The sequence below is a fragment of the Bidens hawaiensis genome, unplaced genomic scaffold (assembly GCF_021521415.1).
Source record: "Bidens hawaiensis isolate Kalapana, Puna unplaced genomic scaffold, B.hawaiensis_p1.1 tig00022893_1, whole genome shotgun sequence".
NCBI classification, from domain to species: Eukaryota; Viridiplantae; Streptophyta; class Magnoliopsida; order Asterales; family Asteraceae; genus Bidens; species Bidens hawaiensis.
This window is the reverse complement of record NW_027493579.1, coordinates 164,969-192,647: the sequence shown is the minus strand read 5'-3', so window position 1 is coordinate 192,647 and position 27,679 is coordinate 164,969. Positions and strand designations below refer to the sequence as shown.

At 37.4% G+C, this 27,679-nt stretch overlaps 2 protein-coding genes across 2 annotated transcripts in view; one reads left to right on the top strand and one right to left on the bottom strand.

The window, feature by feature from the left end:
- Positions 1 to 27,679, top strand: part of LOC143566450 (F-box protein PP2-B10-like) — a 118,098-nt gene that overhangs the window by 34,594 nt on the left and 55,825 nt on the right. The window lies entirely within an intron of this gene.
- Positions 43 to 26,494, bottom strand: LOC143566448 (uncharacterized). Its single transcript, XM_077053147.1, has 6 exons — positions 25,416 to 26,494; positions 2,188 to 2,294; positions 1,725 to 2,091; positions 1,448 to 1,645; positions 1,253 to 1,353; positions 43 to 516 (listed from the first exon to the last, which is right to left on the bottom strand). Exons 1-6 carry the CDS (start codon positions 26,463 to 26,465, stop codon positions 45 to 47), a joined length of 2,295 nt encoding a protein of 764 aa, XP_076909262.1. The 5' UTR covers positions 26,466 to 26,494; the 3' UTR covers positions 43 to 44.

The following is a 27,679-nucleotide window of genomic DNA, read 5'->3' as shown; positions in this document are numbered from 1 at the left end:
GCAAACTTGCTATACATATAATCATTGGCTTACTATTTACTAATCTATTCAGGTCTAAACTCAACACCTTGTACAGTGAACCCTTTCAATGTCTTTGGAAAGATAGTGTCCAGGTCTACACGCATCAATTTAGCCTCGGTGCTAGTACTGAGTTGGAATTCATATACTTGAACTTCCATCCAACCATCATCCCTTTGTCGTGGAATGCCTTTCAGTTTGGGTCTATTCAAAGGGCTATGCGAGTTTTGATCAACCTTTGGTCTAATAACTGGGGTTTGGGGACTAAGTAAATAGATAAAGCGAATATTATGTGACATTTCCCAATCATTTTCATCATGAAAATTTTCATCCTTCACTCTTAGAGGAAACTCAAAGTAGAGTAAATCATCCGAGTTTCTTTCTGGTAGTTTGTAGACTAGGTAACAGGCATATGTTATTTCCGGTGACAATATTTGGGGTATAATCTTGCATGTGATACTGAAGTGTTTAGCGGGATCCAAAGCCACTTCTCCAAATCTGCAGAAAAAAAATATCAGACCATCTGCAATAAGAACCCTAAAGTCATGCCTAGTTAGTCGTCACACCAATGAAAAATTGAAAACACTCATTATTAAAAAATATTGGGAACTCACCCTATAATAAAAACAAGAACATTGTCACATTATCACCATTTAATATACTTATTTTACTTAATTAAAAATATTTTTATTTTAATTTAAAGTAAAGTGTGGTATTTGTTTCTATAGTTCAATCAAATTTGCTATTCAATCCTATAGTTTAAAACTTGCATTTTAGTCCCTGAACTTTTATTTTTGTTGCAATTAATACCAATACGATCTAACAATATCCACTTGTTCCGTTATGTATTTTTTTTCCTCTAATACTAAAATGACAAAAAAAAGTTATAAATTAAAGGATTATAAAAATTTTATTATATAATAAACTAATTTTAGTGGCCCCACCAACTACCACCCAAACCACCCAACCCCCCTCATCTTCATACGGTTAACCTCAAACCCGATTCTCACACCTTGGTACTGATTCGCAATTCGCACACAGATGATCGCATTCTCCCCACTGACCAAATTTAGACAAAAAAAATGTCTATATGTTAGATTTTTTAATTGTAATATCGATTATCTATAATGTAAAAAAGACAAAACTATCCTTGTAATAGAAATATTTAACATGTTAACCTAAGTTGAGGGACTGAAAAAAAGAATTTTAGAGATGATAAATAAATTGAGACAACCTTGATTCGGATAGATTCTCCCATTTCCACTGTCCTCCTACTAGTGCTTCTCTTGCTGGTAGCATAAGACATCTCTTCTCACTTTTAGCAATAAAAAACCACTGTAAACCAATAAATATGAGAAGGAATAATGTACTTTGTTTACAGAGATAAAAAACTAAAAATAATAAATATAAATCATTTATACATATATACCACTTGACCATTACTCATTAGGAACCCTTTGCGAAGAATAGAGTAGAGCTCCTTCTTGGATGTCCATTTCACATCATCTTTTGACCATTTGATCAATATTTCATAATCATTTGGCAGTTTCTTTTCCCAATTCGTGTCATCTGATTCTAATATGCTTTGCATGTTCAGTTCATCATCCTCTAACACTTCATGTTCCACCTATAAATTAAACATGAGCAAGCTAGTTTGAAACACTAACAAAGATGATGCATATGATTAAACTCATTTGTCTGCTTACTTTCTCAACAGGTCGAAACTCGATGCCTTCAAATAGATAGCTAAAAGAAAAACTTCCCATAATACCCTCAAATGAAATTTTAAGATCAACATTGCTTTTTTCACTTTCAAACTGAAACAATTCAGCCATTGAACATCCATCTTCTCTCGCATCTGTGAGATATGAAACCGAACATTTTGTCTCCCCTTCTAATCTGTATTTGATGCCAAAATAACACGGGTTGACGGAGGCAGGCATTTCACCCAAATGTCTTAACACAAGGTTTACTGTGTACGTTATTTGTGGTGACAAGAATTGAGCTTTGACGTGCGCTTTGAATGCCCATCTACATCTATGTGTTCTACGATAGTGGTCTGGAGAGGGTAATCTGCAAGAGAAAATTGCAGAGAAGATATTGTTACATTACAATATACTTAAGAAATAGCCAAAAATACCTAGTTAAGAATGAGAGGAAGACAAGTACCTTGAACTTCGGACGGACATAAATACATCATGGTATTCAGTTCGAACGAGACACTCGACGGCAGATATCATTTCACAGTGTTCTCCGTTCTTATTTAATGAAAACCACTGATCATTAAATAAAGTATGAGTATACATTAGTTAGCCTATTATTTAAAATTAAACCCAACTACCACTTGTTAGAGCATTCCCAACCCATTCCCTACCCTATATCCATATATATCATATAATTACACTACAAATTCCTGTTTTTTCTCTCTTATGTTTAATTAAATAATACTTTTTATACATTTACTATTATTAGACCCATTTTGTATATCTAAGTCTTTTGTATTGAATATTTGTATCTCATGGGCTTTGATTGTTATTTTGTATATACTAGGTCCAAGGGAAATGTAATCAAGCCCATTGGGCTTTTGGAAATAAAATCATTTCTCATGCATGCTCCTCTATAAATAGGGAGCATGTCATGAGAAAGAAGAACCTTTTTGCCAAAAAATTCTCTAACTTCTTATACTCTCATTTTCTCTCGTTACTCTCTCTCTCTCTAAAAACCCGGACATAATACTCAAGATCCGAGACCTCTTAGGTTGTTTAGTGTGATTTCCGCTAGCACTAAGTTTGGTTGATCCAAGAACGTTGTTAGATCCACTCGCCACGGGACCTACAATTGGTATCAGAGCTTCAGCTCACTAGTTAGGGTTTTTGGATCACAACCTTGGGTTTTGATCTTGAGAAGAAGATAAGAAAGCTTCTTGCAAAGAAAACCACAAAAACAAGAAAAATAACAAAAATACAAAAATATTCGGCTTTATAGTTCATAAAATGTCTTAGATTGTGTTCTTGGTGAAGATAATAAGTGTACTAGCCTTAGATCTAAAACGTTGTGGGTTTAAAAGTGTTAAAGTTAGTGTTACGGTTTGAAAAAGTGGTTAAAAATTGATAAGTTCAAATTTTGCTTCTCATGGCATAAAAATCAGCCTTTGACCTAATACTGACAAGTTAGGAGAACAGATCCCTAGAAAGATTGCTTCTGGAAGCTTAAACTTTTTCGCATCGCATAAAAGTTTTTCGCTTCGCTTGGAAAATTTTTTCGCTTCGCTTGGAGGTTTTTCGCTTCGCATCACTGTTCACGTTTCGCCTCACATAGCATTTTTTCGCTTCGCATCGCTGTTTACTTTTTCGCTTCGCTTGAGAACTGTTTCGCTTCGCACAAGGTTTTTCGCTTCGCATCACCGTTCACTTTTTCGCTTCGCTTGAGAACTGTTTTGCTTCGCACAAGTTTTTTCGCTTCGCATCACTGTTCACTTTTTCGCTTCACTTGAAAGACTGTTTCGCGCGAAAAACTTGTTCGGCTTAATTTTTAACTGTTTGAAGATTGTTAAGTGTTTAAAACTGCTGAGACCATGACAAGCATTGATTCTGAGTTGTTAAAGGGTTATTTATTGTTGGAAAACCAAGTGGGAACACCTCAAAAACCTCCAAAGTATATGACTTTAGATGACAACTTTGCCGACTTCAAATGGAGGTTCATGAACTATATCTCATTGACTAAAACTGCATTGATGAGATGTTTTGAACAAGGTCCACATGTTCCCGTGACTGTTACACAAGCTGGGGAACAACTAAAGACTCCTGAAAATTATGATCAAAATGATAGGGACCTGTTAGCACAAGATAAGAAAGCATATCTCATCTTGACAGTTTGTCTTTCAAATGAGATCACTGAGACTTTACGTGAAAACACAAGTGCAAAGGGTTTATGGGATGCACTTGTTGAGAAGGTTGAGGGCAATGCTGAAATCAGGGAAAACAAGAAAGCCTTGTTGAAAGAAGAATTCAATATGTTCAACCATCGTCAAGGTGAAGCTGTGTTGGACCTGGTGAAGAGATTTGAAAAGCTAATGGTAAGAGTCAGAGCTGCAAGTGTCAACATCACCAATTCTGAGGTCAATCACAAGTTGATGAATTCGTTTCCTTATAGTTGGAGTACAAACACAATCACTATCAAGAGAACCACCAATCTGAATGCCATGACAAACAGTGATTTGATATCCACTATCAAGTCATTTGAAATGGACGAGCAAATGAGAATGAATAATCATCAAAGTTCTCTAAATCAAGCTGGGATGAGTACTGCATCCTCCATTCCAACTGCATTTCTAAGCAAAACCTAGCAAAATGTGTACCTTGTGAACACTCCAAAGTACTCCTCAAGTGTTCCTCCACAGTCTACTGCCTTTATCTCAACGGGAAGTCAATCTGGATCACCTGAGCCTAGCTCTTTTCAAAAGGCAGTCGATAGTGCAGTTGAGCAAGCATTGAAGGCCCATGGAATTTCATCGTCATCAAAGAATCAGCCAAGCAAAGACTCCAGCTACTGTGAAGCACTACCCTTGTTGAATGACTCAAACATCTCAATAGTTCATGCTTTTCTGTCAAGCCATGAAGAGTTGATACAAGGAAATCTATTGCCACCACAATTTGAGATTAGGGATATGAGAGACATAAATCAAAAGGATCTCGAAAAGATGGATATCAAGTACCAAATGGCAATGGCCGTGCAAAGAGCTACGGACTTCATGAAGATGTATGGGAATGACAGTTTCAAGGATTCAGACAGGAAGAGGATCGGTTTCGACAAGTCAAAGTTACGATGTTACAACTGCTGTGAGATGGGTCACTTTTCGCGAGAATGTACGAATCCCTCAAAGCCAGCCAATGATATTTGTGTGATCGAGGTGACTGAGGAAGAAAACAGTAAGGCTGCTGGAAAGAAGCATGAGGTGCATAAGCCAAGCAGCTCAGCTCCATGAATTGGTAATCATCCACACAAGGGCAATTCAAGCTCAAACACATGGACTCTTGTCTCCCAAACGGAGGTCCAAGTTGGTATGGATTGGGATGATCAATTTCAAGAGCTACAGAATCCTCTCAACATGGCATGCATGGCTTTCACGACAAACAATGAAGCGTCTTCATCCACAGCTGCAAGTTCTGATGCATCACCCATCGATGAGGTAAATCACAATCTTTGCACTCAAGCTTGCATAAATAAGGTTACATATTATAGATATCTTTAGGACGAAGTTTTAAAAGAAAATGCAAAACTTCGTCAATTAAATGCTGAATATGTAAAAGCTGACAAGATTTATGTTGAAAAGATTAAAACTTACCATGATGATGTAACAAATCTTAAGCTTAAAAATTTTATAAAGGAGTAAGATGTCATCTATTATAAAAATATAATTAATGAGTTAAAAGATGAAATTGAGAAATTAAAACTTGATGTTTCTGATAAAAGAGAAAAAGAAAAACAAGTTGAAAGATTTGAGTCGTCATCTGAGCAATTGGATGATATTATCGGAGCACAAAGAAGTACTAAAGATAAAGCGGGGCTAGGATATGATTATTCAGCGGTGCCTCCACCAATGAATGATAATTATACTAGCTTGCCCCACTTTAGCTATAATTCTTATCCTGATGAAGAAATGGCATATAGGGTTGGTAAAGTACCAAAACCAATGAAATTTGTTCATGCAGCATCAAAAACTGCTGCTCCAATTCAATCATCTGATAAGTCTAACGTCAACGTGTCTTGTGGAGCAGCTGATATAATCAATGGTGATTGTGGGAAGGTTAACCAGGGTTTTAAGCCAAATGGAGAGTTAGAACCCCGTTTTGAGTCTTGTGTGGGTCTAACTAAGTCAATTAATAATCCTGTTTGTAATAAAGTGTGTGAATCAATGTTAGGAAGTTTGATGTCAGGATCAAAAGTTGTATTTTGTGAAACTTCTAGTGATGAAAGTTGTACAAATGTTTGTAATGAAAGTGAATGTTCTTCTTCTGATTCAGAATGTGAGATTGTTTTTGATGAAACTATTGAAGTCAAGGTTGATGAACAGACCAGTCCTAGTTGCTCATCAATTAATTATAATGTTGAGAACTTAACAAAAGAGAAATCGAGTTTTGAAAATTTAAAACCAAGCACTTCCTGTAAATATGTGCCACCAAAGAAAACCTCATTTTCCCAAAATACAAATTATAACAATAGTTCTCAATATTATGATCAGGTTGATAATAACTATTACTATTATGAACAGAAACCTAGACATTCAAATTATTTTGCTTCAAAATTTTCAAATGTTCATCATTATCAGACAAATACAGGTTACAGACATGTTAACCCTACTACATCACCTTATCCCACGTATCTCAGTGATCAAGATATCTATAACTGCAACCAAAGAAAATGTTGCTTTGTTTGTGGCAATCCGTCTCATCTTGCTAGACATTGCAAAAACTGACATAAGCAACAAAGAGACTTCAACGGTAAGTTTGGTCTGATATTTCCTAAGTTTCCTGCTCAAACTAAGAAAATGTCTAACCAAACTTATACTTCAGCCAGTGAGACGGATTTCAGACCCAAAAGAACTGAGAAACCCAAGAAACCTTTCTGGCTAACCCAAAGGGAAATGAAGAGGTTAGCTAAGGGGTCTGAAGTTGAAAAGCTCAAGAACCCTTCAAAGGTTTTCACTAAGGCTAATCAAGAAGATTTTGTGGTTAAGCCTAAACCAAAATGAAGGCAATCCAGAAAACCTTTTCAAAATCGAGGAAATCATACTTCAAGTTCCTCGAGGGATTGCTCTTCAGATTCTGATTCACCAAAGGACTATATTTTCAAAATTCATAAAATTAAACTTTGTGATTTTGTGTTTAATTTTCCCGAGACAAGTACGTCTCGGGAAACCCTCCACTAACTGGTTTTTCGTGTGTGTAGGGTCAGCCTGGAAGGCATGTCAACAGTATTTGGTACTTAGACAGTGGCTGCACCCAACACATGACAGGAGATGAGTCGTTGTTGTTTGACATCAAACCATTCGACGGTGGACATGTTTCCTTTGCTGGTGACATTGGAGGAGAGATAACTAAGCAAGGCAAGGTCTCAAATGGTACTTTGACATTTGATGAGGTCAATCTGGTGGAACAACTCAACCACAACCTTCTCAACGTATCTCAAATTTGTGAAAAGAAATTCTCAACCCTGTTCACAGAAGATGAATGTCTTATATTGAAACCAGGTTTTAAAGTCCCTAAAGAGTGGATCATGTTGCGCACTCCGAGGCACAAAGATGCCTACATTCTGGACATGAGAAGCAATTATTCCATGCGTTCTGCTTCTTATTTGATGTCCAAGGCCTCGGAGAACGATTCATCATTATGGCATCAACGTTTGGGTCACGTCAACTTTAATAACTTGAATAAGTTGGTTAAAGGTGACCATGTGAGGGGTTTACCTGTAAAATCTTTTCATTGTGCTTAAAAATGTTTTTGTTCCAAATGTAAACAGCACAAACTCCCTCACAGGCCCAAGACTGTCAGTTCCATAAATTCCACTCTCCAACTGTTGCACATGGACCTTTTTGGTCCAATTCAACCATTGGCAATAGGTCGAAAAGCCTATTGTCTGGTTATTACTGATGATTTTTGGCATTTCAGTTGGACATTTCTGTTAGGGCACAAGGATGCGACATCACAATTTCTGTTAAGGTTTATCGTGCTGGTTGAAAATCAAACTGACAAGAGAGTGAAGTGTATCAGAAGTGACAACGGAACGAAATTCTATAGCAAAGTAGTGAATGAATTCTGCCAAAATAAGGGAATCCTTCGTCAATTCAGCGCACCTTACATTCCCGAACAAAATGGGGTGGCTGAACGACGAAACCGTACGTTGGTTGAAGCTGCTCGAACTATGCTGTCATATTCCAAACTATCATTGATTTTCTGGGGTGAAGCCATCAACGCAGCTTGCTTTACCCAGAACTGTGTGCTTCTGAATAAAAGATTGAACAAGACTCCTTATGAAGTCTTCTATGGAACGAAGCCAAGGGTGAATTTCTTCAAAACGTTTGGATGTCCCTGTACCATACTCCAAACCAATGCTGGAACAACTTCCAGGTTTGCTAAAAAGGCTTATGAATGCTATTTTGTTGGTTATTCTGCTGACAAAAGTGCTTATCGGGTGTACAACAAGAAAACTAGAGTGATCCTGGAGTCGTTCAACATTGATTGGCAAGAATTGAACCCCACTGATGCACACAATGCTCCTGACTGGATGTTTGATTATGAAAGTTTGTTCAAGTAGTTTCGTGGGATGTATGTGACCCCAGTTGTACCAACAGTTTCCCCTGTGGCTTCTGCACCTGTTCAACCTGCTGATGATCAATCTACCCTGATGCATGCTGTATTGAGAGGTCTTGAAGATGTTAATATAGCTGCTACACCCATACTTAATGTACAACCCGTGGTCAATCAACCAGCCCCGGTCAATAATGTGCAGCCTCTGCAGACACCACCGAGATTCCCGTTGTTGAAGACATCACTAATTCAGATACCGATTCATATATGTCAGCTGACAACGATGAAAATGTTCAAGTCGAACATGCAGAACCTAGTGTGGTGAATCTGTCCCCACACCTCCCTCAGAAGAAGATAATCAAGGTCCTGTAGTGGAGGTTGATGCATCAAACGTGCAGGTTGATCCCAGTACGAATGAAGCTTCTGGTAACACCGACTCAACTTCTATTCCAGCCGTCGTGGGTGCCATTCTATGACAACCTATGGGAAGGTCCCATTGCTCCAGAAAACTTGGTTGATCAAGAATAAGGTGAAATTGATCCTCAACCAAGTGCCTCTGTCCCTGTGACCACCGTTTTCCATCCCATAGAGAGCTTGACCGTTCAGCTAGAGGCAACACCAGTCGAGCATGTCGAGCAAATTCCACAGTTACCAATCCATCGTCGACATCCGACGGAGAACATTATTGGAGATCTGTCCACTGGCATCCAAACACGCAGCACCTCTGGTACTATTAACATATGTCTTTTTGCTTGTTTTATTTCACAGGTGGAACCCAAGGACTACAAAGTTGCATTGAAAGAGAACTCCTAGGTCGAAGCCATGAAAGAAGAGCTGTTATAGTTCAAGAAGTTGAATGTTTGGAGGCTAGTGAAGAAGCTAGAACATAAGAAGCCGTTCGAAACGAAATGGGTGTTCCATAAATAAGAAAGATGACAAGGGGGTGATCATTAGAAATAAAGCCCGACTTGTTGTGCAAGGCTTTTGGCAATGTAAGGTCTTGATTACGATGAAGTCTATGCACCGGTAGCCAGATTAGAAGCAATTCGTATCTCTCTGGCATATGCCTCATACATGAACTTCAAAGTGTATCAAATGGATGTGAAGACTGCTTTCTTGTATGGAAAAGTAAAAGAAGAAATCTACGTCAGTCAACCTCCAAGTTTTGAAGATCCAAATCATCCTGATCAAGTTTACTGTCTTGACAAAGCACTTTATGGTCTTCACCAAGCATCTCGTGCATGGTTTGCCACATTGGCTGATCATTAGTGAAGAACGGGTACAAAAGAGGCATTGTGGATAAAACTCTCTTTGTCAAGAAGGTCAAGGGTGATTTAATTCTCGTTCAAGTGTATGTTGATGACATTATCTTCGGGTCCACGAATGAGAATCTGTGCAAGGAGTTCTCTAAGATTATGCAGAAGCGATTTGAAATGAGTTCCTTAGGGGAGATGACTTTCTTCCTGGGCTTACAAGTTGAACAAAAGAAGGATGGGACTTTGATTCACCAAGAAAAGTACGTTCATGACATTGTTCAGAAATTTGGATTCAAGGACTCAACAGCTTTTATGACACCAATAGCTACATGACCTGTTCTCGCTCCTGATCCATCAGGAAAACCAGTCGATCAACACCTTTATAGGTCAATGATTGGTTCCCTGATGTATCTCACCTTAAGCAGACCGGACATCATGTTCCCTGTTTGTCAGTGTGCCAGATATCAGTCAGACCCGAGAGAATCCCACATGACGGCTGTCAAACGTATTTTCAGATACTTGAAGGGTAGACCTCGTTTGGGTCTTTGGTATCCAAAGGAGTCTCCCTTGGAACTTCATGCTTACACCGATAGTGATTATGGGGGATGCAACTTGGACAGAAGATCAACATCAGGTGGATGCCAATTCCTGGGAGATCGGTTGATCTCATGGTAGTGCAAGAAACAAGTCACTGTGTCCACCTCCACAACAGAAGCCAAGTACATTGCCTCATCCAGCTGCTGCTCTCAAGTGATATGGATCCAGCATCAGCTGCTGGATTACGGTTTGAATTTCTATGGAACCATGATCAAATGTGATAATGAGGCAACCATTGCAATTGTTAAAAACCCGATCCAGCACTCTAAAAACTAGGCACATCGACATCCGAATACACTTTATTCGTGATTGTTTTGATCGTAAGCTTGTGAACATTAAAAGGGTCCATTCTGACTATAACTTTGCAGATCTCTTTACCAAAGCTTTTAGTCGTGCCCGATTTTTGTTTCTTGTTGAGTCGTTAGGCATGATTTCTTTTGAGTAAATTTTATCCTTTAAATTTAAAATTGTAAATATTTTTCAAATATGTCACAATTTTAGAGGGAGAAAATGAGTTAACTTTAACTCATCAAAAAGATTTTAAATTTACTTTTAGAAAAACCAAAATCAAGTCACTTGACTTAACAAAAAGATTTTATATTACTTTTAAGAAAATCTAAAAGCAATTGTCCCGTTTAGAGGGAGCTCCTGCTTAGAGGGAGTCGGATAATTAAAATTTTCAAATTTTTAAGAATTTGATCCGACCATATGGAAAGTGATAGTACATTGGTATGTATTGATCATAGCACGTAAAAAAAGAGTAGAACAAAAGGCTACAAAGTCATTCATTGATGTGTAGATAGGCTTGACAAACAAGTAAGTGTTGGTTGATATAAACTTAAACTACTGCCGTTGCTAGTGGCTATACGTTTAAGAAGCAGTTGCATGATTCCGTTAAAGTCATATCAATAAAGGATGAAATGTAATTACACATGTCATACCCAAGCCTCTCTTTATCTAATCACATTCGTCTTATGAAATAAGTGTCAATTTCTAATTTTTATTTGAGTCAAGAAAAGCCTCATAGAAAGGCAAGAAAAAGAAAAAACAAAAGAGTCAAGAAAAGAAAACGAAAAACAGAAAAACAAAATGAAAAATCAAGAAAAGGAGTCATTTAGGATTTTTAATTCTGCTTTATTTCTTCATTTATTTTGATTCAAGCCTTGGACTTTCTCTGTTTGTAGTCATACAAGATCTGTTGTTAAGGCCCTGAATCTTCTGCTTTATTTTAACTTTTCTAGATCGAGTCAAGTGTGCAAAGTACAAAGTGTCAAGTATGTTAATAAGAGTACTGTGATCAACTAAGATAGGTTTAAGTCAAGTTGAGGTGATATGATAACACAAAGTAAGCTCGAGATATGATGGAATCAGTAACATGTCTGATTAAGTGGGGACCACATAAGTACCGTGCCTAATTGAACCTTAAATGTATCAAGTTTACACCAAAACATTTGTTAAGTTAAACAGGTGGACAATATCTACAGTCAATGATGAATTTGTGTCACAATAAATTCAAAATGGAAACGTGATCTAGGGCTTTGCAAACCAATATGATTCCATGTCGAGATCGTTCTTTGTAAATTAATCAAAGAAAAGATTGTGTATATATAGCTATGTAAATTAATTCAATATTAATTTTAATTTAACAGATATTTTAAATTTTCTCTTATTTTAAGTACTCGTATAGTTTAATATTTTAAGTTTTATTTTTTATTTTATTTTATTTTAATTTTTAAATTTCTATTTTCTTTTAAATTTTTTTATTTCTTTTACTTTTACTTTATTTTATTTTATTTTATTTTGTTTTATTTTGTATTGATGAAAATATCGATCTTGCAAAAGTTAACACTTAAGGACCGACAAAAAAAAATTAAGAAAAATAAACAAGTGTTTAGATTCGGTGGGTAAATGTTTTTCGGGTTTGATAATGCAAATATTTTTACAGATCGAGGACTGAGAGTGTATTTCGGTGAATACTCGCGATGTTTTGACCTTATCGCGAGATAGGCTGACCCTATCTAAATGGGGAACCTAACTTTTCATTCACTATTCACCAAAACCTTTCAAACTTTCACTCTCTTTTACTTTTCATCACCAACCCTAAACCATTCTAAACTCGTTCAAGATCCGGCCACTTTATATCACTTTTGATCATGAATCCAGAACATACTCCCTCGGTATAACTTCATAAACACCTTGGATCATCAGTTCATCCTTTCATCTTATGTTTTTGGGTTCACGGAGATCATGGCGGTGGTTCATATGAACCGTCAGCAAGATCTGAAATCAGATCTTCATACATGTTGTTATAATCTTTAATAGAAACTATTATTAAGCCGTTTAGATCATGTTTATGATAATTAGTTTTTAGTTCTAGGTTTGTGTGTACAGTTTGTAGATTTAGGTCTTATCCAACGTTTCAGGGGTCTAATTGACCATGTAAATCAAGGGGTTTTCAACCCAAAGTCTCTAGAAACTCAATTCGGGTCTAGGCGACCTTGGTAATATGAAATAGAAGCAAAAATAGGCTAAGTGTCAATTTTTTGCATGAAAGAGTTTTTCTATTTCGATTCGCTTGACCATGCGAAACGAAATAAATTCTATTTCACTTCGCATGCCCATGCGAAACAAGAAGTTTTTCTGTTTCGCTTCGCTTGACCATGTGAAGCGAAATAAATTCTATTTCGCTTTGCATGCCCATGCGAAGCGAAAGGGGTTTTTGTTTCGCTTCGCATGTCCATGCGAAGCGAAAGGTTTTCTGTTTGGCTTATCATGACCATGCGAAGTGAAATGTTTCTCTGTTTCGCTTCGCATGCACATGCGAAGCGAAACTGGCTCTCATGCGAAATTCTCATACTTAGAAAATTTTTCAGAAAGATCAGACTGAGGCTACTGGACTGTTTATGGACTAACGGACTGTTTGGACTCTTGGACTGTTTGGGACTTAATCTTTGTACATATTGGACCTAGAAATTTATAAATAGATTAGAATTAACCCTTTTAAATTAGTAAAACTAAAATAAACATGATTAATCAACTACAAGTTATAAATCAAATTATGTAATATGTAAATACTTAAGGCATGTGTATATAACTGATTTGTTTTGCTTTTACATTAAATGATGATTCTCATGATCTCAACGTCTGATTTCAAGGTCATAATCAATTCTGGGCTCTAGTGCTTCCTAAAACTAAAGAAGACAAAGTATACACATCTATGGTAAAGGGCTTAAGGCAGTCACCAGTTGCACATGCTATCACTGCAAACCCAGCTGTGTGCAAATGGGTGTTAGATTTCTGGGCATTTGCACAGCCTGCTGAAGATGCTATGTCATTTACTACAAAAGTTGCGGGGAAGGTACTGACCATCACTGAAGGGGATATTAGAAGAGTGTTGTAGATCAAAGACGAATCGAACTATACTTATGAGAAGGGTGACAGGGCTAAGTTGGAAGAATTTGTTGCTCAGATGGCTTATGATACTGAGTGGAAGAGCTTAGAGAAGAAACACCTCCCGCCATATTGGAGGTTTCTCTTTCACATAGTCACCCATTGCTTTGCCGACATTCGTGGAGGTTATGACAGCATGAGAGTAGACTGGGTGAGGATCATGTACGCCTTGACGACACGGGAGAAGTGTAACTACTCAAGAAGGATATTCTTATGCATGTTTGCTAATGCAAAGAACAACTCGAGGTGGCTTATGTATCCAAGGTTTGTGCATATGTTGATTGATGATCTGATGCCAGACATACCCAGACCTCCCCACAAGGAAGCCAAAGATAAAAAGTCCCTTCCCGAGCCCTATCATGTCAATGAAATCAAGCTTTCTATATTTGGTGTGTTGTTGAGCACCAAAGGGAAGGGACACCAGTATGAGGGACCGAGGCCAGGTCCAAAGTTTGGTGCCTTTTGGGGATGAGGCTGATGATGAAGTTGAGGTTGAAGATGTCTCATCTGATGAGGCACCAAAGGACCGCACAAAAGCGAGGCATGATCAAAAGAGGAAGGCTACCGACAAGCCTTCTGTTAGTAGTACTTCAGGGAAAGAAAAGGTTGTTGAAGAAGAGGAGGAAGAAGAAGACCAACCGCCCTTGAAGCGTCTGAGGAAGCTTGGAGACTCCAGAAGTCCTCCAAGCTCATTGTCAAGCTTCCCTCACAAGGTAAACCTTCCTCCACATCTGAACCACCCGTAGTTACAAAAGAAACCCTAGCCAAAGCCCTTAGGGACCTAGACGTGGCCAAAATCAAAATTCCAGCCTAAAAGAAATCCACCACCAGAGAGAAAGCCAAGGCCAAGAAAACCAAAACCTTACTTCATGACTCACCTGACTCATCACCAGATTCCCTACAAATGGACCAACCCATATCCACCTTCCTACCTCAAATACCACCCTCACCACCTCAAGACCAACCTCAAACCTCACCACCACAATCACAGCCACAACCAACAACACCAACCAAACAATCAACTCAGAACGAGCCCGAGCCCGAGCCCGAGCCATACCAAACTACACCACCACCCACACAAACTACCACTTAACCCACATTCACTTCAATATTCACATCTTCCATCTTCAGTTCACCCATCCAATCAACAAGCCTATGGAGCCAAACCATTATCACCTCACCACCAGAAAAACAGCCAACACTACCCACCTGCACTCCCTTATCACTACCTATCCAATCCATTACACTACCTACCCAGACCTCTTCACCATCCATCCTGTCCACCACCCCACCAACCACTATCTTTTCACCAAAACCCATTACAAGAGGGAAGTCTTCGACACCTCCAGTATACGCCGATCCTATCCTCGATAGGATCGTCGCACTGGAGGAATCAAACGCTAGAAGGGCCGAACGAGAAATTGTGCTCCTAACATTTATTAAAAATATAAAGAAAAAGGAGCTTGATGATGAAAAGGAGAAAGGGGAGTTAAAAGCAAGGGTTCAGGAGTTGAAGGAGCAGAAGGAACTGAATGAGGCCAAAATCGAGAGTCAACGCCTCCTGATCAACACACTCCACTCCCGAGTGCAGAATCAACATCTTCTGCTGGATCAAGAATCCACAAAAAATGCTAACCTCAGGGCTAACCATTTGAAGCTCGTAGATAAAGTGGCTACACTTGAGATGAACTTACCAACTGCAAGTGCTCTCAGATCAAGTCTCAATAAGAAAATCGAGGATGCAACTAGAAGATGGGATGTTGAGAATGAGGCCACAAACTCCAGAGTCTCGAGTATAGAAAATCAGCTAGCATCATCCGCCTCCCTCGATACACTGGTAGCTAAAAATGACAGACTGTGAAACGAGATGGAGGCCATTCAAGCCAAAGTTAAGGAGCATGACCGTCTACATGAGTTACAATTGAAGACAAATGAAGAGTTGGTGAGCAAGTATCAAGCTGCCTCAGACCTTATAGGTATTCATGAGGATGATTTTCATGGTCTGGAGGATAGACTTGATATAGTTTTCAGGAGTTGGAGAAGGTCTGGTGAGACTTCTCAGGCTGGTGGATCACAGCCTACAGCAGGTCCAAGTGTGGCTATACGAGGAGTTCAGGTTGTTGGTTCAGAGGGCGAGGCGACTGTTGATCGTATAGTACAACAGGCGGCCAAGTTGACAGTGGAGTTGGAACCAGCTTGGGTCCTGAACAGCAAGTACAACCTCGGGCCCAGGCTGGTGGTGATGAAGAAGGAGAAGATGATGACAATGAAGACAATGATGATGATGAGGACGACGATGATGTGGACGACAATGTTCACGATAGTTTTGATGAAGATGATGATGATAATGACGGTGGAGACGTTGGAGCCAGTGCAGCAGGAGGTGGAGGTGGAGGTGGAGGTGGAGGTGGAGTTAACACTCAATCACCTCCACATGATCAAGAACATGTACAAGACCCTGCTGCACATGACTCCGCCAGCAAAGTCAGGGAACACGATTCGCGAATCAATGATATGTATAAAGAACTATTTCCTGAAAATGTTTTTGCAGGTAGCGTTGCAGGAATGATGGATGAGTTCATTGAAGATGGGAAGGGCTTAGTAGACTTACTTGCGGGAACGGAGGAGGCAGTAGACACAACAGACGACTATCTCAACTACTCACCGAATCCTGACACGCCGCCGACTCAAGCTTCAGAGGTCCCTACTATAGATCCTGTCTCAGATCCAGATGCCGACTTGACACGCCATCCTCCAAAGAAAAAGAGAAAGACCCACATTGTGTCAAGTCGTGCATGTGCCCGCGTGCTCAACTACCCTTATCATGACGATACATTGATTGTCTATGCCAAGTATGATAATGAGAACAGCTGTTGGGCTATAAGAAAATACAGCAGACACCTGATCTATCTCAACCACCACGAGCTGAAGTCGTTACCAGAGCTTGATATTAACTATCTTCGAAAAGCTATAGGCTGTGGTGAGTATGAGGATACATTGGAGGGCTGGGTCAAGACTCATTTACATCGTCAATCAGAGTTGGGATACAAGGATTTTGAAGTCAATAAGGGTCACAGGTTCAAAAACCCACGGGAGATTGACCCAACCACCGGAGAGCCACGTACTATGTGGAGGTACAGGGCGCCAAAAGACTGTCACGAGATATATCATGGCGAGCCCTTCCTTCCCAATACTCTCCGAGACTTCATTGGTTGGGAATTTGACAATAAAACAGGTGAGGTCGTCATCCACTTCCGTGATATGTACGAGATTCGAGTGTTTGATGAGCATGAGCTAATGGGATTCCACATTGAAGATGTGAAGAAGCTCTACAACTCACCACTTGGGACCGTCGAGGATTTGGGTCGTCAGAATACAAACCGGATAGTTGAAGCCTTCAACAAATTCACCCGAAGACTTGTTGAACTTCCACTATCCGAAGACGAATGTTTAGTCTACGACACCGACGGATTTCAATACTAAAGACTAGAGGGAGATTGTTAGACCCATTTTGTATATTTAAGTCTTTTGTATTGAATATTTGTATCTCATGGGCTTTGAATGTTATTTTGTATGTACTAGGCCCAAGGGAAATGGCCCAAGGGAAGTGTAATCAAGCCCATTGGGCTTTTGGAAATAAAATCTCATACACGCTCCTCTATAAATAGGGAGCATGCCATGAGAAAGAAGAACCTTTTTGTCAAAAAAATTCTCTAACTTCTTAATACTCTCATTTTCTCTCGTTTCTCTCTCTCTCTCTAAAAACCCGAACATAATACTCAAGATCCGAGACCTCTTAGGTTGCTTAGTGTGATTTCCGCTAGCACTAAGTTTGGTTGATCCAAGAACGTTGTTAGATCCACCCGCCACGGGACCTACAATTATTATCTTTTCTCTTTCCTTCACTCACATCCACTTTTCAAAAATATTAAAAAAATATAGGGTATGAACAGTGAATCCTCAAATTTAACTTTCCCATATAACATTTTCTCTCTCCTCTATTAACAATCACTCATAATCATACCATATAATTTACAAATCCTCCTCACATATTTTAAGGGAATGGGCTGAGAATGCTCTTATTTGGTGAGATTTTAAAAACTACGTATTTGCTTATGTGTTTTTTGAAAAGCCAAAGAGTACTGTTTGGTAAAGTTTCTTTTTAAAGCTTTAAAAACTTAAAAATGAAGCTTATTAAAATTGATTTTAATTTTGTTTTTCAGAAAACAAATAACTAGTTTTTAAAAGTTCATTCAAACAACCCCGAAACAATTAAAAGTCAAATCAACTTAAAGGTTAAAAAGATAAACCTAATTGATATTTACTAACATTAGTGGCAATTAGGAATAGTAGTCAACCATCGAAATCGACCAAAGTAGAACTCACAGAATGTTAACGACATATTGTATATTGAAATTCGAACAAAAAGCATTAATTTCGGGTTAAATTTGAACAAAAATATTAAGGTCGTGTTCCAAATTCGAAGGCATATGAGTGGTATTAGCTGTTAATTGGAAAATTGGATTCCAATATCCAAACTATTTATTATGGGCCAATAACAATCCCTATTAGCATGGTAGTAGTAATAATCTTCGCTTTAAATTTTGATGCCAACAATCTTAATCTAACAAACCGTTAACTCCGTTAATTTTTTTATGACGTGGTGCATTATGTGTCAATTACTTGACTACTTATTAGTTATATTTTATTATTAATAAAAGAAAATTTGGAGTTAAATAATCTCAATAATACTTTATTAGCAAATAAGAGTCCTAGCTTAACACTTCGTTGGTGATGATCCCAACTAAAAGTGTATTTGTTTACGACGCCTTGTGACTAACAGAACCCTGACGCCATTAGTTACATGTCGTCGAAAAAAAAGTTTTTGGACGGAAAACTCACATTTTTCGCCGGAAAACTTAATCTTTTTGATCGAAACCTCTTTGTAACATTAGAGTAGATCTTTATGAACATTTTTCTAGTAAAAACTTTAGTTATTAAGGTTGTCATAACCCTAAAACCACCGCTGGAGTCAACTGGCGGTGCTCAAGTGGTGGTGGCAATTGGTTGGTCGTAAGTTAGTTAGTAGTGGTGATCAAGTTGAGTTTTCCAATGAAAAATGTGAGTTTTCACCAAAATATCGTTTTTGCAGCATTTAAGGCCAAATATTGTGACTTACGATATCAAAGTGAAAAAAACCCGTTAAATATATACTTGGTCAATCAATCGGTTAAAGTTAGCAAGCAATCCGAATTCGAGACGAGAGCTTCGATGCACGCGCTTAGCTTCAAGAAGGAGAAAACTTCTAGAATGTTAGGTTATTGTGTTTAGCTATTAATAGGACTTATTGTTTCTATTTTAGTGTGTGTTCTTTTTTTGTGTAAATCACCCACCCAAGGGGAGCTCACCTTGGGCGGGGGTCGATGTTTATTCGATATTTGAATCTCTCTAATTCAGATTACGTTATTGTTTAACCTTTATATTTACTTTATATTTTTCTTTGATTGTATGATTTCTCACACTCGTATCGATCGATTATCAAGAGCAAATTCGTTTGTTTGATAAATCCGATTTTAGAAGACCTACAAGTGGTATGAGAGTGGGTTGAATCATTTGATTCAACTTTGCTCTTGATATTTGGGTTCTAATTCTGCAATTACCTGAACCGAGATGTTAGTTTCTTAAACTTTTTGATGATTTGTTAAAGTTTTGGAAATAAAGTTTGAAGATTTGAGGAAATAAAGATGCTTGAAGTTCGTCTAGGGTTCGCATAGATCTGGATTCAGTCGTTTAAAGATCTAAAATTGCACGACGTTTAGAGAAGTTTTAGGGTTATTTTTGGGTGTTTTAGCTTTTGGAAACACAACTTAGATCTGATTCGGGTATGGCAAATCGCATTACCGGCCATCCTTGCATCCAGAAAGATGAAGGACGATAATTGATGGTTGTTGGATCCATCCTTGGTGGTTGCTAAGAACTGATTTAAGGGTTTTGTGTGCTGTGGGTAGAAAGAAAAAAGAAGAAAGCAAACTTGATAGCATCTGGATGGATATGGCACGATGATATTGTGATGATGATTGATAGTTGATGATAAGCATTGTAGCTTCGGATTCCAATTTATCTTGGGTTGTTAGATGTCAGAGCTTGGTTTCCCGGCGATAGATGGCTGGTGGCCTGTATGATGAAGAAGGCAGTGGTTTATGGTAATGATGAAGATGCTTGATGGTCACCAAGGGTGTTCAGTGAATGGTGGTCGGTGATTCTAAGGCTGACTGGTCGGAGCTCGTTTTTCCAGTGGAGGTCACCGCTGTGGTGGTGATGACGGCTGATGACTGACATTAGGGTTTCTAATATCATGTTTAAATTCATATGTTGGGCCAGATCACTAAATTTCTTTCGGAATATGCTAAACCTTTCTTTTTGGGCCTGGGTATATGGACCAGTTTACTTCATGTTTGATTTGGGTCAGGTTGTTTAAGATGTTGTGGGATGTACATATTCCGGTTGACCAAGGATACTCAAAAATTTATCGAGTCTTCGCATTATTTGACCGAGTGTTCAAAGCTTATTATTTATATATTACATATAAAACATTCGAGAAGTTTGATCTGTGAGGTGATATTTGAACAAATTGGATTTAGATTTGGATTTGAAGAGAAATTAATAAGTTTTGCCATTCGATCGTTAAAGCCGATAATTCGAGATCGATTAATGGATATTCGAGCTCATCTCAGCCTATATAGCTTAAGATCCGAGAGAAGGGATAAAGAAGCGAGAACTACTTCAAGATTAAAAATAGGTAGGTCATACCTTGAGGGGGTGACTTGTAACGAAGAGGCTGTCACACCCCGACTTAGGGCCTAGGCGTGCAACCAATAGTTGGTACCTGTTTTGTAAATATATTAGAGTTGCGAGTCATTTAGCGGAAGGCTTTAGTTATAATAAATTAGTAATTTATTTTGAAAACCTCTCGGATAATAAATATCCAAGTGTATGATTTACAAACCTTGCTTGATCTTGTTCGCAATATTTTTAGTAATTAAAAACTGAGCCATCTCCACAAGCGAGCATCTAACTCCATGAGTGACTATAATTCTTTGCTATCAGTTCTAAATCTGTTTCCCTGAAATTTGGGGGGAAAATACGTCAGCGATATGCTGGTGAATCGTTGCCTCTAAAAACATTTATTAAATCTTTGACTGATAAGATAGTTTTCTTGAACACACTCAGCAAAAACGTCTCTTATTTCTGGAATTTATGCCACTTACCACGCACACACAATTAAGGTTCTTCGGGAACTGATGCGCATTGGAGAACTATGGTTATGACTACTAGCTTGCGGCCACGTAGCCTTGCTTGATAGGCTAGACAAATATGTTTGGATCCAAACACATGTGTTTTCGGTCTGAGTTGCTTTTACTTTCTACCTTGTATCTTAGGATCATGTAATCCCTTAATTCAAAGATCACGTAATCTTGTATAAACATTTGACTGACTTATTAAGATAAACAACCCGTTTATCTTAATGACCAACTGTAAAGATCCAACGTATTCACCTGTGATTTTCTTTTCTGAATGATGTGGTGATCTCGATTGAAAACCTTTGTGAATGAATGATGTGTAACCTATAATAAAATAGGTTTATATAAACACCCAGATCGTCTCTTGATCCAGCTACAGACGTTTAGTCTGGTTTGAATAGCTTTAAACCTTGACTGATCATTTGTTTGAATAAAATATTTAGACCCGTAGTCTTTTCATTTATTTACCAATCATGTGCTGAGTTTCTTCTTCATGAAAAAACATCTATTGATAGGTTTCTTATTCAAGAAGAAACATTAATGACTAACCTTTGTATGAAAAATCTTATGTTTCTTAATCATGAAGAAACATTAATTTTAACTTTATCCCTTGCATATAATGTTTCTTAATCGTGAAGAAACTATCTTTGACTATATCCTCTTGTATGTAAAAACTTATGTTTCTTAATCATGAAGAAACATTAATTTTAACTATAACTTTTGTAACCATATTTATGATCAAGGTTTGGGCTATACCCCTGACTATGGTCTAAGCCATATAATAATAAAATAATAACTTAAGCAGAACCCCTACATTATACGAGTATTCGGAGTTGTACGCCTAAGCTTGTACGAGCAGCACTTCTACTATATATTACGTACTAGAGCTTAAACCGTCAGAACCTCAGGGCTTGGCATGTACTGCGAGCACCGATACACAAAACGAGGCTAAACGTGTGATTGGTGTAAGGATGAAGGTACCATGGACCTTCCTATTTATAGAAACTTTTGTGTCCCTTCGCGAAGGACAAAGCCTATGGCCATTCGCGTTGCGAACCACCTTACTTTTTGATGAGTCATCGTCGAGTTACCACGTGGCCTGTCACGTGATGCCACGTGTCCACACGTGTCACTCATGCATGGTCATCACTTCGCGTAGCGTGAAGTAATCATGTCTTGGTTCTTGGCGTAGCGCAAAGCCCCTCAATGTCGGTTTATGTATTTTGTCTTTCGCGTAGCACAAAGACTTTAACCTGATCCGTTCGCGTAGAGCGAAGGATCGAGATTTCAGATTTTACTCTTTTGGTCCTTCTACTTCCAAAAATACTAAAGGCGGCTCTTAAGCGGCGATGCGAAGTGCAAAGTGCGCCATCAAAGCATCACATTGCGCCTATCACTCGAGCCCATGCGTGTCAGGTGTTTCGCACCCTCTGCTAGGACCACTGGATGCATCTTGGCATATAAGAATATTACTATGAAAATTCTTTATCTTATAAAGAGCTTCCAATTTTTATAATTTTTCAATGTGGGAGGAAATTTCTCTTTCCTATTTATACCCATATGGAATGCTTCCACTTTCTTCCTTATTTCCATGTGAGATGAACTTACTTTTCTTATTTCTTTCAGTATGTGTGCTTCCACCTCCATAGTTTATATTTTCTATTTACTTATGTTGAAGTGATTTTTAAATCCCTCATATTTTAAAGTTGACATCTTTGGCCAAAAATTAATATGGGATTTTCCGGGATGTTACAGAGGCTTCAATTTATAGGGTGATTTGTAAAGATGTGTGGCACAGTTAAACAATTTGATATGGTCAAGGGGTAATTGTAAGGCCAAATTTGTGACTTGCGATATGAAAGTGGCAAAATCCGTTAAATATATACTTGGTCAATCAAACGCTTAAAGTTAGCAAACAATCCAGATCCGAGATGATAGCTTCGATGCATGCGTTTAGCTTCAATAAGGTGAAAGCTTCTAGAATGTTAGGTTTATTGTGTTTAGCTATAACTAAGACTTATTGTTTCTATTTTAGTGTGTGTTTTATAGGTGTAAATCACCCACCCAAAGGGAGCTCACATTGGGTGGCTTTGGTGTTTATTCAATATTTGAATCTCTCTTATACCAATTACATAATCGTTTAACCTTTATATTATCTTTATATTTTTCTTTGAAGTTATGATTTCCCACACCCATCTCGATCGATTATCAAGAGCATATTCGTTTGTTTGATAGATCCGGTTTTAGGAGACCTACACCGTAACCTGCAACTAATGGCGTTAGGGTTATGCTAGTTGCGGACCCCTGTAACTTGTAAACAAATACACCTTTAGTTGGAATCGCCACCAGCCAAATGTTAAGTTGGGACTACTACTTGCTAATAGGGAACTAAGATTATTTAACACCAATATTCCTTAATTAAATACCTACTAACTTCATCTTATTCAACTTGCAACCCCCACAAACCCTAACCCCATCAATACCCAACTTCTTATTTATCATCCATGGGAGGCATCTCCCACCGCAGACACTACCATCACTATACCACCACAAACCACCATAACCACCGTGGGCTAGGCTAGGTGGTCATTCCTGAATCGTCATTCGAATTTGAGTCATTAATTATTGTCCTGAATTTCGGCCATTCTTCAATTCTCAAATCCAATTCATTTAACTTTGTAAAATACATCATTTTGTTGCAATAAATTTGTTTTTCGTATTGTTATTAGAAGTATTATTGTATCAGTGAATATATATATATATATATATATATAGGGGGTGAGTAGAAAGTCTTCTTAAAGAGAAAACTTAAAAACTCCTAAATAATCATTTTTAACTTTTTTTTAAAATTTTTTTTGAAGTTTCTTTTTCTTTTTTTCATTATTCTTATATGTTGTTACTGGTTAAAAAAAAAATCTTGTCGGTAACCTCGTCGGTGTGGTACACATGTGTAATAGTGTGCATTGCATATATGCAAAAGTGTTGTATTGCATAGAATATAACACTATTGCACACATTTGTATATATGCAATATAAGACTAATACGCACATCGAATATACATTAGTACGTATGTGTAATACAACATTAACGCACATGTGCACTACATCGACTTTTATTTTATTATTATTTTGTTTGCATATGATACAAACTACTACACATATACAATACACAAGTATTGAATATATACAATTAAACACTATTAAACTTAAAAATACATAGTAATACACATGTGTAATACAACGGTTTCGCACAGTAATACGTATGTACATTACATTGGGTTTTTTATTTATTTTTATTTTTTTCAAGTTAATGGTAAGAAAATATATGAATAATGGCAAAAAAAAAAAATTTGAAAATATTTTTTATTTTTAATTAAAAATAATTCTTTAAGAGTTTTTAATTTTTTCTCTCTGAGAGCATTCCCAGCCCGTTCCCTACCCTATCCATATATATCATACAATCACACTAAAAAACACTGTATTTTCTTTCTTTTGTTTATTTAAATAATATTTTTTTATATCTTTATCATTATATTTTCTCTCTCTTTCACTCACAACTACTTTATGAAAATATTAAAAAATTATACAGTATCTACAGTAAAATCTCAAATTTAACTTTATCATATAAATTTTCTATCTCCTCTACTCACAACCACTCATAGCCATACCATATAATTTGCAAATCCCTCTCACATAATTTAGGGAACGGATTGAGAATGCTCTAAAGATGAGTGTTCTCTTGATCCTCCCCTTATATATATATATAGGGTTAGGTTAAAATAAAAACTCACTTGAGTTGTGAAAACTCTAGAAATCCATTCTCAACCACATGTTTTTCATTAAAGTTTAAATCTTGTAGTCCACAATTAAAGTTAATGAAAAATATAAAAATAAATATAACTTTTTCTCTCTCCTGAAAACATATATAAAAATTAGTAAAAAAATGTTAAAAAAAACAGCAAAACAATTTTTTTTTATTTTTCGATGTTTGTATTAAATGTAACAACATATATTACATGTACAAAAAAAAAATAAAAACGATGTTACATTGGGTTTTCACAACTCAAATGGTTTATCATTCTATACTTCCTAGTTTAGGACGACCTTTTGTACTAGTTCGCACATGGTACGCAAACTCTTAGGACGACCCTAGTTTAATGACATCATTATATCATCATATGTGTCACTATGAATTTTAGTTGAAATAAATAGGTCATAAGCATAATTTATTGCAAGCATGTAATATGATCGTTAACATTCAAATATTCAATAAACCACAATCAATTTTCTTTCACAACACGATTTATATTTTAAGTAGGCCCTTATATACATATATATATATATATAGAGAGAGAGAGAGAGAGGGGGGGAGAGGGGGGAAAGGGAGAGATAGAGAGGGACAGAAAGGGAGAGAGGGGAGAGATAGAGACAGAGAGAGGGGGAGAGGTAGGGTAGGGAGGGATCAACGAGATGGGAGAGAGAATTACCGTCTTGCCGTTGTTAAGGAGGATCCCATTGTAGAGACATAACTTTAGTTCCTCTTCGGATTGGTAAGTAAGAGGATGTACAGCAGTCTTAATTATCTTTTTATAATTCATTGGATGTTTCACCTCTTCATAAATTTTCTGAAGTTCAAGTGCAGTCTCAAGCCTTTCCACCACAAGATGCATTATCGGTCGTGCTTTACGTGATTTATGCAAACATTGAAATGCAATGTCTGAAAAAGTTTCCAAAGACATTGGATCCATTTCTTGCATTAGATCTTGAAAGATAATCGCATCCAACATCTTATGTTTGTATTTTTGTTTCCACATACGCACCAGAGTTGGAAACCTACCATTGCTGTTCTCAAAGCATAGTCTTCCGCACAATACTTCAAATAAGACAACACCAAAAGAGTATACGTCTGACTCTTTTGTTAGGATGCCCGATTCCAAATACACAGGATCAAGGTAGCCATGGGTACCTACAACATTGGTGACAAGAACCGTGTGTTGCTGATTAGCCGGCCCTATTTTTGACAGTCCCATGTCAGAGACTTTACCATTCCAGTTATCATCGAGTAAGATGTTGGAACTCTTTATATCACGGTGGAGAACTCTTTGTTGAGTTCCCTTGTCATCATGTAGGTAGCTTAGTCCTCTGGCAATATCAAGGCATATCTTAAGACGTTGTGTCCACGTTAAAGTATTGGAACCTATATGATGATCAAGGCTTCCATTAAATGCATGCTCATAAATAAGGATCTTCTCGCCATTCTGGTCACAAAATCCCAATAGAGAGATTAGATTTTTATGTATGTAACGAGAAAGCATCATTATTTCTTTCCAGAACTCTGGGTTCCCCTGCCCAAATCTACGATCTAGACGCTTAATAGCAACCCTGCTTCGGCCCTTAAAGTGTGAAAGTTCTCCTACGTACACCTTTCCAAAACCACCACTTCCGATAATGTTTTTGTCATCAAAGTTGTTGGTGGCTGACTTGATCTCTTCAAGTTGGATTCTAAGATGTTGAAACTCCTCGAAGAAGGTCTCCATTATTGTTACTCAGATAAATATAACTAGAATAACTGAATCAGATATTCGAAGCATATGCTAATATACTTCAAGTGGTGTTGAAGAACCAACAAAAAGGTGTTTGTCTCCTCCCTGATGAAAGAAAACTTTACGACTTTTTAATTGGATGATGACTAAGAATATTACCTAACCCGTGTCTTTTTGAGTGGTGCTAAGATGTCCATATCGCATGCTTACATTGAAAATGTTCCACTAACCTAAACAATTTGCAAATACGAGGTTATCACGTCTCTTTAGTTTATTTAGAAAATTGAATGCTGCCAATTTTTAACATTTCGTTGGAAATACTGAAGAAATTATAATATACCTTCTGGTTACTGTTGGGTTATGAAAGCCTTTGGGCGGTTTTATTAAAGGGTAAGGGGCACTCATGGGTGCTACTCCTTACTCATGCACCGACCAATTATACACCGTCATTTCATTTCTATCCTCAAATATCCACAAACCACAAAATAATTGGCAACACATACCCACAAGTACCCTAAAACTTTTTGTTTCTTGTTTTAAATAAATAAAACAAGTAAATGTAATTAAATTTAAAAATATTACATAATTGAAAACCAGAAAAGTAAAGTACGACAATAAAAAAAAATTACAGCACGAACATCTAAACTAAATGATCCTTCGACCAAGTGTATATATATATATATATAGGAGGGATATTTTGAGAATCATGTTGAGTTTTAAGAACTTAAGACCTCAATTCTAGGCCACACATTTAATTAAATGGATTAGAATATGTGATTGAGATTAAATCTGGCAAAAAAGTCAAAGTAGGAGAGAGAATAAATATGTAAGTGGTTACACTAACTTTTACGTCCGTTACACATGTGTAAAAAGTTGACTCGGTGAGTAAAAAATTCTGTAATTTTTTTACGTGTATATAACTTACATATATTACGCATGTGTAAAAAAAATTCGAAAAAAAAAATCGTTACAATGAGTTCTTTCGAGTTCTTAAAACTCAAAAGGGTTCTTAATTGAAATCCCCCATATATATATATATATATATATATATATATTTGCAATTTCTCGTTTGCGGGTTATAGCGGTTTCCTTCACCTCGATCTCTAGATGATTGTGTGGCCGAGTATACGTCTTAAAGTCTCTGTCATACATCCCTTTGGTTACACTCTCGCGTTGTCCCGCAATCAACGCTCTAGATTAATCCTCCA